This window comes from Nannobrachium achirus, assembly GCF_963921795.1.
Source record: "Nannobrachium achirus genome assembly, chromosome: 19".
Classification (NCBI taxonomy): Eukaryota; Metazoa; Chordata; class Actinopteri; order Myctophiformes; family Myctophidae; genus Nannobrachium; species Nannobrachium achirus.
Window position 1 is genome coordinate 12,531,943 of NC_137826.1, and position 18,447 is coordinate 12,550,389.

The 18,447-nt window shown below is 41.8% G+C and overlaps 1 protein-coding gene across 1 annotated transcript in view; it reads right to left on the reverse strand.

Annotated features, from left to right (window-relative positions):
• Window positions 1-18,447, reverse strand: part of rad51d (RAD51 paralog D) — a gene marked incomplete at its 3' end in the record, with an annotated part of 52,878 nt that overhangs the window by 11,535 nt on the left and 22,896 nt on the right. The window contains exons 3-5 of the mRNA XM_080749243.1: window positions 16,242-16,360; window positions 3,257-3,338; window positions 1,239-1,373 (exon numbers count right to left, since the gene is read on the reverse strand). Of these exons, the coding sequence (XP_080605369.1) occupies window positions 1,239-1,373; window positions 3,257-3,338; window positions 16,242-16,360 (336 nt within the window). The remainder of the gene's footprint in view (window positions 1-1,238; window positions 1,374-3,256; window positions 3,339-16,241; window positions 16,361-18,447) is intronic.

An 18,447-nucleotide genomic window follows, 5' to 3' on the forward strand; every position in this document is an offset into this window, starting at 1 on the left:
GCTAAAGTAGTTTGTTCATACAGCGTCGCAATCATTTTAACCACTTTAGCCATTTATACGTCGGATATTCAAAAATAGCAGATGTAAAAGCTCACAGCTTGTACATCTGCTATTTTTGAATATCGTTGAATTGGCGCAAAACCACAAAACATCAGAAATGGGGAGAAAGGGTGGTTTAACCCATTTAGAACGTGTACACATTTTGTGTATCATTATTTTATGATTTAACTATTGAAAAATAGCAGATATACAAGCTCACAGCGCGGCACCGAGTGCCGCGCTGCGAGCTTGTAGATCTGCTATTTTTGAAAAATCGGAAAATTTGAATTTTGACCCGATTCTATAAGTGTCTTTTGAATCCTTCTAAGGTTTTTTGAAAAACCCTATGTTTCTATTATGTCAGCAAACTGTCCAGCCATCGTCAAAGAAAAGGTCCTTTTCACTTAAATGGAGCTCAGTTAGTCTGTTCTTGAGAGACTACTATGTCAGTGGTTCTATTTTCACTGGTTAAAGCATTCAATAATCATAGGCCTAAATGGTTTAAAGTGACTTTGAACGTGGCATGGTTGGCGATGCCAAACGGACTGGTCGGAGTGTTTCAGAAACTGCACATCCACTGGGATTTTCACAAATACACAACCATCCATCACATCAATTTGGAGTTCCTTGACATGTTTTGAGAAACCACTGCCGCTGGAGGATTCAAACCCAATTCTCCACCATGGCATGTTGGGCAGGAACTGAAGCTAAAAATATGGACATACAGTATGAGGTTTCTGCCCAGCAGTTATGATATTATTTAACCTCTTTTAGACCAGAGCACCCGATTCTATAAATGTCTTCTACGCAGTTTTCTGAAAACCAATGTTGCTAGATTAGCATTTTAAAACTTTTTAAAATCAAGGTCCCCCAAAATTATAAGTATTTGGCCTGTGGACCCCCCCCCCCCCCATCTCAAAATATGTTGTTCAAGGGACCCCCCCCCCCCCCCCCCCTCCCCCAAGAAGCAAAGATTTGAGTTACAGAATTTTGCTTTAAAAAATATATATACTCAAAGATTGGCTTTTTCAGCAACCGTGCCGGGCTATGAGCTTGTATATCCGCTCATTTTGAATAGCAAAAGTATAAACTAATGGTTAAAGTGGTTAAAAGCTGAAGTGACACAGATGCTTTTCAGGTCTAAATGGGTTTTAACCTCATTTTAGTTGAAACTTGTTGAAAACTGATCATTAACTCACCTGCTCTTCCATGTTACTCGATTTGGCTTTCAACATTTGGAGCAAGCGGCCGGCACACAGCCCACCTGTTGTGTCTATATATACCACACTCTGCTTGAGGTGCTGGGATATATGCACTGCCACACCAAAGCACACCTGCAACAGGCAAGAAACACACAGCAAATAAGTTAGCTGTGTGTACAGCAGTGGCTCTAAAACAACAGGGGGTCTTTCAGGCCAAGGACCCCTTAGTTGAGAGAGAGATGAAGCAGGGACCCCCACAACCTGTTCAAAGATTCCATACAGTTTAATCGTTTCACAGCACAATCATCAGTGTATTTTGGATTCATGTCAATTCATGTTTTCAGATATTTAACCACTTGAGCCGTCAATACTTAAAGGGCCACTTCACCTCTGGGACAACCCTATCTTATTTTATTGTTGTTTGGGACACGATCAACACAATCCTGAGTTATTTTTTGTGTTCAATCTGTGTTTTTACATATTTTAGTATTTCAGCATGACTAGTGATGCATTTTGCATAATCAGTGATGCGTTTTGCATCATATGATGCAAAACGCATCATTAGTACACGCTGAAATACTAAAATATGTAAAAACACAGATTGAACACAAAAAAATAACTCAGGATTGTGTTGATCGTGTCCCAAACATCAATAAAATAAGATCGGGTTGTCCCAGAGGTGAAATGGCCCTTTAATAAACTTGACCTTTCACTCTGTACTTAGTCTGCTCTTTTCCCCCTACCCCAAAGCTCTTTGCCAAAACTAGCCGATCTATAAACTCACAACGCCTCGCAGCGCATTGTGAGCTTGTAGATCTGCTATTTTTGGCTAAAGTCCTCCGAATATGGACACTAGGGTTCAAGTGGTTAATATGAAAAATTAGAAAAAAAAGTTTCTGTCACTCAAAGATTTGGAGGACCCCCTGTAGAAACTCTGGGGACCCCCTAGGGGTCTTCAACCCCCTGTTGAAGACCCCTGCTCTAAAACATTTTCGTGTCAAGGACCTAAAATGATGTGTATTTGGCTGCGGACCAGGGACGTCCAGAATTAAAAGATTTTTGTAAAAATATATTCGCTTTAAAGTGTGCCATGAATGTGACACGTTATGAGCTCGTTGTATTATCTGCAATTTTGGAATAGCCAAAGTTTAAAATATGGTTAAAGTGGTTCTCAAATGTGATCATTAACTAATTGTGCAAGGGAAAATGAATGCCCTACTTGTCATACAAGAGCGTCGCCCCCCAAAAGTAGCGAGAATAGCCAATATGCAAGCTCACAATGCATGGCATTGTGACTTGAGCTTGTAGATCTTTGATTTAAGTTAATTTGGAACGTTCTGAAAGTGGTTAAGTGTGTCTGTGGATTTTCTGTGACTAAATTATAACCACACAGGTTCACACAGGTAACCAAAGTAACCATTTAGACAACTGTGGTAGAAATATTTATAGAGTAACAAATGTGTATGTAGTCTAAATCTAAAGTCTAAATCTCACAAGGCTACTCATTTAGCTGTACCTGCAGCTGTCAATCTAACAGCTGAGTTCTCTCCCCCACCTATGCTTGCTCTCTCACTCTGTCAGCAAATCCTTTATTTCTGTAACTGTTTCTATGTTGCTGTGTTTAGAACATATCCTTATAAGACCATGTTAACATGTTAGAATAGCATCTTGGACTATAAGAGCTGTATGGTAATGGTACTAGGGAGGCTTGTGCCCAGAGGGGCTGACAGGAGAGGCCAGGAGGCCTGCTCCTCAAAGGATCTGTACTGCTGATACTCTGTTCAACTTTTTGCCTCTTTGATGAATAAACCTTTGTCAATACTTCAAATCCTTCATCCTTTTTGAACATTAATTATTTTCTATTACACAACCCAACAACAACCCCAATATTCTGCAAGGCTCTGTCTACAGAGATAATAGTAGTAAGAGTGTTTTTGCATGGGGGTCTCGTAAAAACAAGCCAAAAGCTAAACTAAACCATGTGGTGAGTAGGTGGTAATTTGGTAAACATTCACCTGAGATTTGCCACTTCCTGGGCCTCCCGATAGCTCTGTAACCTCTCCGGTGTATAAGCCAGAATCCAGCAGTTTATCTAAGCTGGAGGGGGAAAAGGCAGTGGAATGAAACGTTGTTCAACAAAGCCCTTTTTGTTGCAAATCCTTGCTGTCGGGCAGAACCTTTTGTGTGTGTGTGTGTGTGTGTGTGTGTGTGTGTGTGTGTGTGTGTGTGTGTGTGTGTGTGTGTGTGTGTGTGTTTTTTCCCCCCCACAAAAGCATCACAAGTAGCAGATCTGCTTCGCGCCGCGTTTTGAGGTCGTCGATCTGCTACCTTTCCCGTTTCTGAATTTGAATTCTGAAAATCCGTTTTGGACATAATGAGGTTTCCAAACGACAGAGACGAAATGAGCAAGACGGGGAGGACGTGAGCAACACTGCAGAGGTTATTTCTTCCTAGGTGTGAACTATATTCCTTCTGCTACGTGCCTGTCATCCTATTTCTTAAGTGTGAAGCAGCTTCTAAGTCCAATTCACCCTTTGTTAGGCTCCTGGTTGGTCCCCTGACTGACCAACCAGCAGGCTCTATCTGCCTTGTCCCGCCCTGGTTCCGCCTTTTTTTATGTTGAATTAGCTAAAACATATTTTTTTGAGAAATAAAAACATTTAAAAGCAGCTCCAATTGACTGAAACAAAGTTTGAAATTAGAATTGAGCACACAGAATAACAATATGAAGCAACTGAATTAACATGGCAGTGGATGGAATGTCCCACTGAATGTCCCTCCAAGACACAGCAACCAATGGGTGTGGAGAGGGGCAGGACAATGGGCGGGACTTGACAAAGGGTGAATTAGGTATTACGGAATGGAACACAATCAATTAGCAGACTCAAGAGCACAGTCCAGAATAGGACACAATATTTACTGCAACACGTGAGCAAATCTTGTCCACAGAGACATAAAAAATACACAAAGATAATCTAACAAAAAATAGTTAATGTCATATGGTGACAAAACCCCTCGCAGTAGGCAAATTCATTAGAAAAGGTAATGAACGGTGAGTGCCGAGTGGCAATTCAATCGCACCACCGATATCAGAGCCATGTATCTCCATATTTGGTTCAACAGTGGTATGTTAATGTACAGCACTGGGTACTCTGAGAACAGGTGTTAATAGTACAGAATTTTTTGCTTAAACGTGTTACCCGTGCATTCCAAATTTGCATCGTTCCAGAATAGCATGGCCCCCAAGAAGACCGGTGCCCGTTAACTTGGAATAAAGGTTTTGTACACCAACTCTGTCTTTGAGAATAACAAAGCAACGTAGACTCCACAGCAAAAAGATTGATTTATATAACCAGTTTCAAAGATAAGATGGCCAAAATGAAAAACCTCCTATCTGAAAAATTCACTTTGTTGGGAAAATGAAAAAGAAAATGTGCTTTCAACATTAAAATTACTTTTTTTTTTTTTTTGCAAAATGAGGGGCAGAACGATCTTGCAGACAGACTGACCAAGTGCAGCATAACCTGTTGTCCTCATTTCAAGTGAAATCCAAAAATCATGACATTTGCAGATAGGAGGTTTTGCGTTTTGGCCATCCCGATTGCTGTGGAAGTCAAGTTGAACGTCCAAAATATTTCTACGCCCTGTAGGCCTATTATTTCTATGAGTGGGTTGTGGATTAACATCCAATCTAGTAATGCCAACGCCCATCTACATGTCCCCAAATCCCTGCATATGTACTTATAAGTTCTCCGGAAGTTCAACCAACAAATCTTTGCCTTTCAACAACAATCTGTCACATTAATCTCATCAGGTGGGCACGCTTGCAGACTAGACATGCCTATCGGGTAAGCTCTGCTGCCTTCATTTGGATTTTTTCTTTCTTTCAAAATGTGCTAATTAAATGACTATCTTAAATCATCCAAAGTTAAAAACAACATTGTTTTTTGAGATGTTAGCATCTCACAACAGCTTGTGATGCATTGTGAGGTTGTAGATCAGCTATTTTAAAGAGATTTACTGTAGAGGGGGGGAAAGAAAGAGTGAACTAGGTACAGAGCCGACCCCGGACAAGTTGACTAAATATACAGTAAAAGGTTTAAGTCGTTAAAACATACAAATGTGCACACAAAACTGTGTCACGAAATATACAGTAAATACAGGTCTCCGGCAGGCCAGGTAGTAAAAGTCAAACAAGATGAAAAATCGCTCCGTTTTAATGACATGGAAGTTTAGCGAGTAGAGCTTTGTAACACAACAGAATGCAGTGCTGCTTCCTCAGTTGACCCAGTGAAAACCAACAGAGTGATACAGGTCACCATGATGAATGTGATGCCTGTCGGCCGTGGCAAACCAAGGGCACTACAGTAAATAGAGCACTAGAGCACTATTTACTGTAGAGCACTACAGTAAATAGAATCCAGGGCTTTTTAAAACGGGGACTGGAGCATGCAGTTTAATGGAGAGAACGTCTCCAGAAAAATGACAATACATTCCTGTTATGTTATTCCGTTACATCTGAGAAATAGGGCTGCAACTATCGACTATCGGGGATGCAGTAAATAGTTGGGTAAATCTGCTTTTTTACTTGTCTTGTTGATAGCTTTTTCACGTTAACGTGACTTATTACTAGGGGTGGGCGATATGGTGATAATTATCGTTGAGACGATACAATGTCTCCACGATATGCCTTTTCAGAGGTATCGTATATATCGTAATACAATTGAGGGAGTCTTGTAAGAAATCCTGTTTAATCGTTAATACAGAGATTTGTTGCAGAATTCAATTTAAACCTGCATTTTGGTCTAAATCAGTAATTCTCAAACTTTAAAATGTCATGGTCTCCACTTAACTCTGACAGTATACAAATGAAACCAAATGGACCCGTAAGAGTTACATACATACAGTACTTGTAAAGTTCAAATTAGACCTCCCAAAAGGAACCCAGAGAGTCTAGTTTTTGTCAAGTAACTTGAAAAATAACCATAAAAACCAATGTGAAAAAGAATCGTGATAATTGCGATACAGCTTGGGAAAATATCGTGAAATTGTATTTTTCCATATCGCCCACCCCTACTTATTATGTGTGTTCTGTGATGACGTTTTTTGTTTTTTTGCATGTGTACAGTATTTTCTGGACTATAAGGCGCACCTGACTATAAGGCGCACTGTCAATGAATGGTCTATTTTCAAACTGTTTTCATATATAAGGCGCACCTGACTATAAGGCGCACATAATAGACGCTACCGTTGCGTTATGCATCCAACAGATGGAGCTGTGCTAAAGGGAATGTCAATGTCAATGAATGATCCATATATAAGGCGCACTGGACTATAAGGTGCACTGTAGTTTTTTGAGAAAATTAAAGGCTTTTAAGTGCGCCTTATAGTCCGGAAAATACGGTAATTGAAAAGGTCAAGCAGTATATCCGATCATAGAATGGAGTTGGCCTTTAAGACTTCCTCTGGGACACGGTTCCTATTTATGAACCATCAAGTTATATACAGTAGTTAATATAGGCACAATATAACTCTGTGGTGTGAACTTTGCCGTCCTTGGCTTTTCTGGTAACATATCGTCGTTGTCGGGTGGACACCTTGTATGTCCAAAACTGTTCGTTTTGCATTTTAAAAATGATTTAAACTAGTGAAAACAGCCGATCTACAAGCACACAACGCCTCGCACGGCGAGGCGTTGTGTGCTTGTAGGTCAGCTGTTTTCACTACTTTTGTGCAATGGCCTTGTATGATGAAGCAGTGCTTTACTTTGCGAAAAGAATGAACACATTTGAAACTTGGAGATACGAGGTTTCCGCGTGTGCCTGCAATTGTGGTTAAATACTTAACCCATTACTACAAATACCTTCTAAATCAGTGGTTAGTTCTCAAAATGTCACGATTTCTCAAAAATGTTTTGTGCATTTGTGCCGCGCTGCGAGCTTGTAAATCTGCAGTTTTTCAATAACCAATGCTAAAATCTGAAATGACACAGACGCTTTCCTGGTTTTTATCAAGACCTGGAAAGCCTCCAGTATGTGCGTTGTTATACCTTTAAAACCGGGGGAAAGCATCTTAATTAACGTGCAAACCCTAGACAGGCCTCCTTGGAGCCCCGCCACTAACTAAAGGGACCAAAACAAAGAAGAGTCCCCAATAAACAACTCCCAGACAGTGGCTTTTAGAGACAGTCTCTCTCCTATCCAACCAGACTAGACAGCCAGTAAACAATCTCAACGACAATCTCTCTCAGGTGCTGGGATCACGGCGTGTATAAAGAGATAAGCACCTTTCATAACTGCACCAAGATGAATACTTCAGAACGCTGGGTTTCTCGTTGGTACATGCCGAGTCATTCTGCACCGGCTATCTCAAACATAATAAATTGATGTCACTGTAGCTCGCATTCTCTTTATTCGACCATTGCGCAGCACTGATCATACGCTCCTTTACTAGCCTTTGTTTCTTGACTCTCTACACACTGTTCTAATGAGGAAAAAAAAGACATCTTAAACAAAAGACTTGTTAAAAAGGAGTAGAGATTAGCCGAGCCTTAAACAAACAAAGGTTATTACAACACAACATTTGTCAGTCTCAGTCTTAGAAGACTCCCTCGGCTGCATTTAGTACCGTGAGATATAAATGAATCAACTCAAACATGAAATTAATGAATCTTAGACCTGGCTTAGGGGACTGTTGATTAAAATGATGAAAAGCCTATCACTACAAAATGTACACCGGTTGGCTTTGAGAATTCTGGTTTTAGACCAGTAGAGGGCAGCCAAGCTTCACTAAACCCAAGAGGATGATGGGTGATTGTCTGGGATACCTCAAGTCCAGTGCAATAGCGAATTTATGCAGATCGCTGAAAAAATAAAGTCTTAGCGGTCAAGCACCTGTGCTCCTTAATTACACTGAAATGGTATGTTATGTTAAACTGTAGAAATTCTACTGCCTGGGGAGCCCAAGTGGTGCACCAGGTAAAGGAGCATTCCACATAAATAAGACTCTCAACATCTGTGTCGCTTTAGATTTTAACCACTTAAAACATTATTTTATGCTTTGACTATTAAAAAATAGCAGATATACAAGCTCACAGCACGGCACTCAGTGCCGTGCTGGAGCTTGTATATCTGCATTTTTTGAAAAATCGTGAACATCTGGGCAACATCTGGGTAAATGTCTTCTAAATCCTTTTTCTAAAATCATGGTTCTCAAACTTTTTCATGTCAAGGACCCCCCAAGATTAAATGTATTTGGCCGCGGACCCCCATCTCAAAATATGTTGTTCCAGGGACCACCCAGATACAAATGTTTGAGTTACAAATGTTCGCTTTTAAAAAAATACATTCAAAATCTTGATTTTTTTAAAATTACAGATATACAAGCCCACAGCGCGGCACTCGGTGCCGCGCTGTGAGCTTGTAGATCTGCTATTTTTCAGCTAAAGCATTAAACCATTCTAGGCCTAAATAAGACCAATAGTCCTTCCTGCAGCTTGCCTGGCTTCAAACCTCCATTAGCTGCATATCATCCTCTCTCTCCCCCGCTGTCACTGTCGGAAATAAAGCAGAAATGCCAAAACACAATCTTTAAAAAATAAAATTCAATTTCTGCCAACCAATCATTTCCCTGCGTGATTTCACAGATATGACCATAAGATAAGATGGTCTTTATTAATCCCAGAGGGGAAATTGGTCAACACAGCAGAGGCAATTCCAGGTTGAATGGTGGCCAGAGTAGACCTTAAATTACATGGGTAAAATATTTATCAGCCAAGCTTTATACAGTGCTTTGCCGAGGGTAGATCAGCCACCACTGTGATGTACTGTAGGCTAAATCAATATGCACTTACTGTAAACCTGTTAAATTGCTATGTTAATTGTTGTGGCCACTACTGCATCACAATACAGTACCGCTAGTGGTGGTCAGCATCTGGCTCCTCGTAAATACAATTTATTTTACTTTGTGTTTTTATGACGGTTTTAGTTTTTCTTCTATATTTTCTGCATAGTACTGTGTTTTATTTGTCATTCACTGTTATCCGAGTTAAAGAACTCCAATTGAAACAAGTCCAAGTTCTTGGGGTGTTTATCCTTTTAGTTGTTGCCAGCCTCTATCACACACTTTGTTTTGGGAAGAGAGTCTGGGATTTCAGGAAGAGCTTTCATTTCTACGTCATTGCCCCAAACCACGTGCCCCAAGCCTACAGAAACCACGTGCCCCAAGCATACAACCCTGATTGGCCAACCCTTGAAGCTGGTTGGGGAAATAGAATCTCAATCGATTTGTGCCAGACCGTACTACAACACCACTACCGCCAGGGGGTGGTGTTGTGTTCGGTCTGGTTTATTAACCAGGCAATTTTAGTTGACCGTGTACCAGTGAACTGTACTGTCATGAAACTGTACCTTTTTCCACGCAAACTTCTAATAAAGTCATTAATCAATCAATCAAACACCAATAAATTAAAGGTGATACACCATGCATTTAAAAAGTATTTAAGTATTCTTTTGAAAAAAAAAAAAATGAAAAAAAAAAATATATATATATTTTTGAAAAACGGCCGTCAACGGCCGTCGCTGACATCAGCGACGGCAGCAAATCTGGACAGCCTGTTTTGAGAACCCGTGGGATGCTTTTAACCTCCGCCTTCCCAAAACCAGAGAAAGACACAACGGTCAGAAATGGGACTTTGTGAGGATAGAAGGTGCTAGTGGGACCCCAAAAAAAGGTTTTAAAATAGGAAAAGTGAAATTTCAAGGTGTATCACCTTTAAGACTTTAACTCATACCTCGCGATCCCCGTAGAGCCCGTAGATTTCCCGCTGTACCGCGCTGCCATGCCCGTAGAGCCCGCATAGTTTAATTAGCTTTAATCATTATGAAAGGATTAAAAGTATTAGCGCAGATTTTCGCTGATTCTGGCTCTTTAGGCCCGCCCCCCTAACTGTATCCGGTCATTTCCGGTCTGGACCGGATCCAGCTTTCCGTATCCAGTCTGAGCCTGGGCCATAGTCCCGCCTCCATTGGTTTACTGTGTAACAGAAGTGGAAGCTACTGGGCGATGGAACGCTCGTTTTTCAATCTGATTTTTGCGTTTGGAAACTTTGATCCAGTCTCTACACGCCTGGATTATGATCCCCGCACATATCGTACGTTTTGTGCGCGAACGTGTCCACGTGTTACCATAGCGCACAGTTGGCTTTTTTCAATGCTTTTTCATGTAAACACTGGCTGATAAGCAGAGATACAGCGTGGCAACGGATATGTCTTTTTCAATGGGGTTTTTTGTATTCGAAAGCTTGTCACCGAGTCTACACGTCTACTAGATGAGTCGCGCACAGATTGTGCACGATGCGTGCGCGTGCCCACGTTAAAAGGTAAGGACAATTTGGCAGCTGCTTACTACAGCTATGTTTAAAATGGCAGAGAAAAAGTTAAGAAGAAAAAACGTAAATGTCTATTATATAGTCAACTTCACGCCAGCTGAAAACAGAAATATTTTCTTTGCCCAAACAACACACAGCCAGCAAAACTTTGTGACGGGCTGACGGCTTTCTCCAAAACAACCGAACCTCCCAAAAACAACAAAATGGTGATCAGTTCTTACTAGCAGGGCTAGCAGATAAGGGCTTACTTGTGCGCCCCAATCTTCATTATAATTACGTTGAGGACATAATAAACATGATGTTGCTTTTGAGCATGATGATTTCATTCCCTGTAACATCACCAATCAGCCCCTCCAGCCCATCACCTGTAGGTATGATTCCTTCCTTAATGTTAAGCAGGCTTTTCTGTTTCTAGCAGCTAAGCCTGAGGCTGAGATGATGCTCTGATTCCAATTACATGTCATTAGTGAGTCTGGTGCCAAAAGCCTCATCTCATTTGGCCCATGCCAAGTACTTTGGAGTCTTTTTCACGATCATCACATTTGTTATAAAAACCTTACGCCTTGTTTGAAAAATGAAAATTTTAAATTCATTTTACAGCCAAGAGTTCCAAAGTACTTAGTAGTTCTTCACAAAGTCTCTATACTATACTGTTCAGCTGCTCAGCACCGCAAACTGGGGAGCCTTTAGATGTGCGATAGCTTTGACTGTCACACAGACTTTCGTCTCCTCCTTTTTTGCTGTGAGGATACCTGACCTGCCTAGCAAGCAAAGTCATTGTAAAGTATAACAATTCTAACCTATGATTTAACAAAGAACTCCGCGTCCAGGGGAAAATCGGGCACTAGTATGCGGGGCTTGCGGGCAGCTAGTCCACAATAGCATCACTAGAAATAAAGGCTGTCTGGCCAGATGTCAACCTAACAAAGTCTTTCAGATTTGCGGAGAGTCAACTGCAGGATCAGACTGGAAGGCCAGCTAGCAGACAATGACTCTCACTCAGTGTGCTGGTCAGTTTGCACAGACACACTTGCAGACTGCAAAAAGCGAGATGCACTCAGTCACTGTCTTGTCTTCCCCTACTCTGGACTGGGGATGTGACGATATGAAAATTTCATATCACGATTATTGTGATCGCGATTCACCATATTATCGCGATAATCAAAATCCATTATCCTGGGGTGGAACATTTGCCAAAAAAATTGCAGATCTACAAGCTCACAATTCGTCGCATTGCGACAAGTTGTGAACTTGTAGATCGGCTATTTTTTTGGCAAAGACGTTTGATAGAGTGTGAAAAAAAGACTGTATCAAGTACGTAAGTACCTTTTACCAATTACGTACCAATTAACTCATCTAGTGCCATTCCCGAGATGTCTCGTGAAATGTACTCGAGTATCTGTAGTGCCATTCACGAGATATCTCGGGAAAAGTAATATATTACTGTAACGGCGAGTACATTACCGAGAAGAATGGCCGCAGGTCCGGAGACGAAATCCGTCGCTGATTTCGCATCATCACGGCTCCACGAGCACAAAATAGTCCCATCCATAACATTGAGGTGGACGGGGGATCTCATCTTTAATGTCCATTATCTCAAAACTACACTTTAGAAGCTAGGATGGAGGCAGATGCTCGCTTATGTTACACAGTTATAAAAGCTCCCGGTCGGCCATTACACAACTCCACGTGGACACGGATCGGTTCCGGCGCACGATCCGATGACGTCAGACCGGAAGTGATTGCGCTCTGGACTTCTGGCCTTCAAAATAAGATAACGGCGGTGATGCCAGCCTGAAGGTGGCATCGTGGACTTTATAATCCGTTAATTTCATGGGCACTAAATGAGTTAAAGAGGGTTTAGGTGGTACCGGATATGTAGCTCGGCAAACATAATAAGGTGAATTGAACCCAGTGCATGACGGAGGACGATATCAAGATAAATTAAATCTCCATGATACGATTATCTTGAGTGTTTTTTATCACGATAAACGATAATATCACTTATGGTCCTATCCCTACTCTGGACAAACGTTCTAGCTCAACACCACCCTGGAGAGTATGGAGACAGTGCTTCAACTGTTTGGAGACCTGTATATCATGCACAGTGGCGGAAGAAGTACTGAAGTAAAAGTATCAATTCCACAATGTAGAAATGAAATTAGGGGTGGGCGATATGGAAAAACACAATATCACGATAGTTTCCCAAGCTGTATCACGATACACAATTATATTGATTATTTTTCACGTTGGTTTTTGTTATTTTTCAAGTTACTTAACAAAAACTAGACTCTGGGTTCCTTTTGGGAGGTCTAAATTGAACAATTTACAAGTATGTAACTCTGACAGTATACAAATGAAACCAAATGGACCCTTATACAAATGAAACCAAATGGACCCTTACGGGTCCATTTGGTTTCATTTGTATACTGTCAGTGGAGACCCTGACCTTTTAAAGTTTGAAAACTACTAATTTAGACCAAAATGAAGGTTTAAATTTAATTCTGCAATGAATCTTTGTATTAACGATTAAACAGGATTTTTTACAAGGCTCCCACAATTCATGACTACCGGGAGCTCCGCCCCCACCTCTCCGCCGAGACCTCCGACGAGAATCACAGCCGCACCATTCACTTGAATGGATATACAGCGGATTTTACACATTAAATATTAATTCCGTTTTGGACCCAGAGCTTCGAAATCTCGTCCAATCCGTCAACAAAGGCCTGGATATGCATTGGAAAAATATGTAGACCTTTAAACTTTTAAAACAATACGACAAAGGAATATATAAGGACGCAACAGCAGAATGAGGAAATCGCCTGTCTGCTGGACCTATACAGAGCCGTTTTCACTTTTCACTGATTAGTTTAGAGGCTATTACTCTCCATTACACAAACAACCAACCAGAATAAACTGCTTCAAATGTAGGCTACATGTTTCTTATCATGCCGATTGCTTATAAATCTTATCTATAACATTTGATATCTCTGGCGTGAAATGTTCGCGATTCCTGACAAGTTTAGCTGCCGAGCCGCAGAGGGAGAGGGTGTCGCATCAAATTCTGGGCCCTGGGTACAAGGATTCGCTGTGGGCCCACATGAATGTTCTTCATCGTGGGATTTCAAAAATAGCAAATCTACAAGCTCGCAGCGTGGCACTCAGTGCCGCGCTATGAGCTTGTATATCTGCTATTTTTCAATCGATAAAGTCTAAAATAATTAAGGCCCTTCCACCGTGGGCCCTGGTAAGTCAGTCCCACTTTTCCCCCCTTTGTGACGCCCCTACCCACAGCCTGCAGTCGAAAGCAGAGTTGAAATACAACACTTCGCGTCGCTACCCCTGTTCATTCAGACATTCACAGACGTACATTACATATCAGTTGCTATTTAACATAACAAATAAGGTGTTTGTAGTCATGGGTTATTGTCGTTTAGGCCAATACAGTCCATTCATATTTAAATTGGTTTGAAACGGCTTTCTGTGGTCCAGCAACCATGGACATATTCCTTATTCCTCTGCTGCGACCTTATATATTCCTATGTCGTATTGTTTTAAAAGTGTAAAGGTCTAAATATTTTTTCCAATGCAGATCCAGGCCTTGTTGATGGATTGGAAGAGATTTCGAAGCTCTGGGTCCAAAACGGAATTAATATTTAATGTGTAAAATGTGTGTACAATCCGCCGTATTTCCCATTGAAGTGAATGAAGCCAATAGCGGCGCGCTGTGATAGTGGCGGAGGCAGCTTTTGGAGGGGGCGGAGCCGGTAGTCGTCCATTGTATCACGGTATATACGATATCCCTGAAAGGGCATATCGTGGAGACATTGTATCGTCTCAACGATAATTATCACCATATCGCCCACCCCCAAATGAAATACCCTGTTACAAGTAAAATTGTGGCATTCAGAATGTCCTTCCCACTTTCCAGAGCTGCTCCACTGGCACTTTATGAGACCAGTTCTAAGGATGCTATGCCACTGTGGTTTTCCTGGTTCAGTCTGTATTCATAAAATGAACATTGTTTGGATATCATCGCTGTCGGGCAGAAACCTTATATCTCTTTTTGTAATATATAATAATGAAGGAATGGTTTTGGACATACATGGTTTCCGCCCGAAAGCGTCGATAAACAGGATTAAATAAACGTCCCATGAGCCCATAACGCCGCCATCAATTCAGCGTAAAGCAGTTTATTTTTCCACGATGAGCTTTTTGAGACAGCCATTCACAAATATAATTGAGCATTAGGAATAGGAATACAAATAAGGAGTTCGTAATTACATTCTGTTTTATGGTGGCTTTTCCCTTTTAGCACTACCTGCCACCAATCACAACTATAATCCTTAAGTCACACGGGCATAAAAGGGACGCATTCTCCTGTGCATAATAATAATCATTTCCTTGCGGACAGAGATTTGGTGCATTATACTGTAGTAGTATGACCAGGGGCGTCACACCAAATTCTGGGCCCTGGGTACAAGGATTCACTGCGGGCCCCCCATGAATGTTAACTATTGAAAAATAGCAGATATACAAGCTCACAGCGCGGCACCGAGTGCCGCGCTGCAAGCTTGTAGATCTGCTATTTTTGAAAAACTGTGAAAATGTGTGCAAGAAACCCATGTTTATTGTGACCGTAGGTCGCACTTACTACAGAAAGCTCCACCAGGTGTCCGTGCGTCAGTCCGTCACACGTCACACGTCACACTTTTGCCCTGCTCATATCTCCGCAACCGTTGCCCCGATCCATGCCAGATTTTGCACACACACTCCTTGCCTGCCAAACTACAACCTCCAAGGACCTCCGGAGCTCCAGGGACCCCCAGGTCCCTGGGGGACCCCCAGATGTAAAAAATGACCAAATGTGCAAAAATGACCAAATGACCACCCCAACGGGGCTGCTCACGGGGAATTCCCGGGGACTACCGACTCCTTGTGCTCCAGAACGGATGCAAAAGTGGTGGCGCCCCCAGTGGAGGACCCCCTGCCACTGCAGCGCACATAAAATGCCCTAACTTGGCCTAGGAGCCACCGGGAGAGCCGGGGCCGGTACCTATTCGTCCGCCTCGGCGGCGCGGAGACCCCACCCCTCATTTCTCACATGGCCCTCTTCTAGCGCCACCATGAGGCCGATTCTTGCAAAACACATTTTTGGACACTGCTCCTCCAATTTTTGCCCTAAAATCACTCAACTCGGTACACAGTATGTCTACACTCATGTCATCAACATGGATCCGTCCACATTTTTTGGGGACACTGCTCCCTACTCTTTGTGTATACATGTGACCTACGGTCGCTTATCTCCCGATTAGGGAGTCTTACTGGTAAATATTTAGTTCCAGGGACTACCCCGGAAGCAAAATTTGAGTTACAAATGTTCGCTTAAAAAAATACATATTCAAAGATTTGCACACATTTTCACAACTTTTTCAAAAATAGCAGATCTACAAGCTCGCAGCGCGGCACTCGGTGCCGCGCTGTGAGCTTGTATATCTGCTATTTTTCAATAGCTAAAGTTACTAGGGCCCCTCCACCTTGGGCCCTGGTGACCCAGTCCCACTTTCCTACCCCTTGTGACGCCCCTGAGTATGACTATTGGGATTGTTTACCTTGGGTTTCCAGTGCCGAGGATGGCTGTAGAGCTCAACAGTTCATCATACAGGTCAGCACCTGAGACCGGGAACGCTGTGTGTTGAGCCAAGAGCACTCTGCGTATGGCAAACAGAGCCTGCCAAGAGAAAGGTACAGTAAGTCATCTGTATCTACAACAGGGGTCTTCAACGTTTTCAGGCCAAGGACCCCTTAGCATAGAGAGAGATGAAGCAGGGACCCCCTCTACATATTGTATAAATGTGTGATGCAGATTTTCATCGATTTCATAGATACAGTAGATTCATAGACTTGTTTGACAGCACTGTCATCAGTCTATGTTGGATTCATGTTACCGTTAATGTGTATTTTCAGACATTTAACCACTTACATTGTGGATAATTTGTAAACTTGACCTTACACTATGTACTTGGTCTGCTCTTTTTTACCTCTACACCAAACCTAGCCTGGGACGGCTTCCAATTTCTGGCTTTTGATCCGGTCGGGAGCGGATGGTATCCTACGTCATTTTGTATTCAAAACGGACTACAGTTTGGCAGGAAACACTAATCCGGAAACAGTTTTAACCCCTACTTGCGCATGCGCTAACTACTTGCGCATGCGCTAATTGGGTTGAAACTGTTTCCAGTTTGGTGTTTCCTGCCAAAGTGTAGTCCGTTTTGAATACAAAATGACGTAGGATACCATCCGGTCTAGACCGGATCAAACGACCCGTTTAGTAAACGAAGACCAGGCTTTCCCCCAGCGGAAAACCTGGTGACGCGAGGTTACACCAAACCTATTTGCCGAAAATTGCCGATCTACAAGCTCTCAATGCCGTTTTATCTTATCACACAAGGATTTGGCGGCCCCCCTGTAGTAACTCTAAGGACCCCTTAGGGGTCCCGGACCCCGTTGAAGACCCCTGATCTACAGTAAATAGCAGGGCTGCAACTATTCATTATTTCATTAGTGATTATTCTATTGATTACTTTTTCGATTAATCGAATAATCACAACATTATTATTTTAATTTGTTATTATTATTTCAACAAATTGATAAACCTAGACTTAAAGGTCAACTTCACCCATTTTCAACCTATCTTCATATATCTTCATGATAAAATTACATTTAAAAGAATCTAGTCTGACGACACTTCAGAAACCTGGTGCCCAGCGCCTATTTTTCTTTTTTCAAACAAGACTTCACATTTTTCATTTAGAGTTTTATTAACGCGAGAACAATGGCTTCCATTATAGCATGCTAACTTTGCAGGAATAGAAAGCTTGTGGTTTCTATTCTATTAGGGTTTTTGAAGTGTCCACAGCCCTCCTCTGAGACACAGATGGAGTAGACAAAAATGGTATTATAATGAGCATTAATCAGTGAGGACCAATTATATAACGATAGGTTGAAAATGGGTGAAGTCGTCTTTTAAGTCACACAACGGCCTTGTGCGAAACAATAAAACTGGGCTTAGAGTATATCACAGTAAAAATGTAGGAGAGAAAGCACAGATCTTTGGACATTTTTATAGAATTGGGGATGGGACTAAAGATAGCCTGACTCACCAGGGACATTGATCTAATAGTCTATAGTCTAAAAGGGCCACAGAAGCAAAAGCACGATCACCTTTTGCCCTTTGACACACCTCTGGGATTTCCAGAAATACAAAGGTCACACAGTCCTGATGTGAGAATACACAACTTCACACTGAACAACAACTCAGATGTACAGTCACGAGTACAGTTGTTTTAAGTGGGTTAATATGTGTAACAGGAAAAAACTGGTAAAGCCAGGCTAATCTGCAACCCTAGTTTGCACTGTCTGGTCCCATGACAATATTCTTAGCCCCCACTTCAGATACTGCAGCAGAGAGATCAAAGACAATAGCTGACAAAATGAGGCACAGCCAGTTGTTGAAGAGATGTGTATCCAATTATGAAGTCAGTTGACATGTCGTGCAGAAAGTGTGCATATGCAGTAGTTCCCTTCCACTGATCAAGCGCAACTGGAAGCAGGTTTGGTCTAAGTTCAAAGTAGTTGAAGCTAAAAATAATTAGAATGACATTTTCCAAAAAGTAGTAGTGGTACTAGTGAAAATAGCGCATCTATACGCGCACGACACATTGTGAACTTGTAGATCAGTATTTCTGAAATAGGACTTTTTAGGTTTGGGTACCTGGGAGAAAAAAAATTAAATAGAGCAGCCCAAGTATTTCAAAT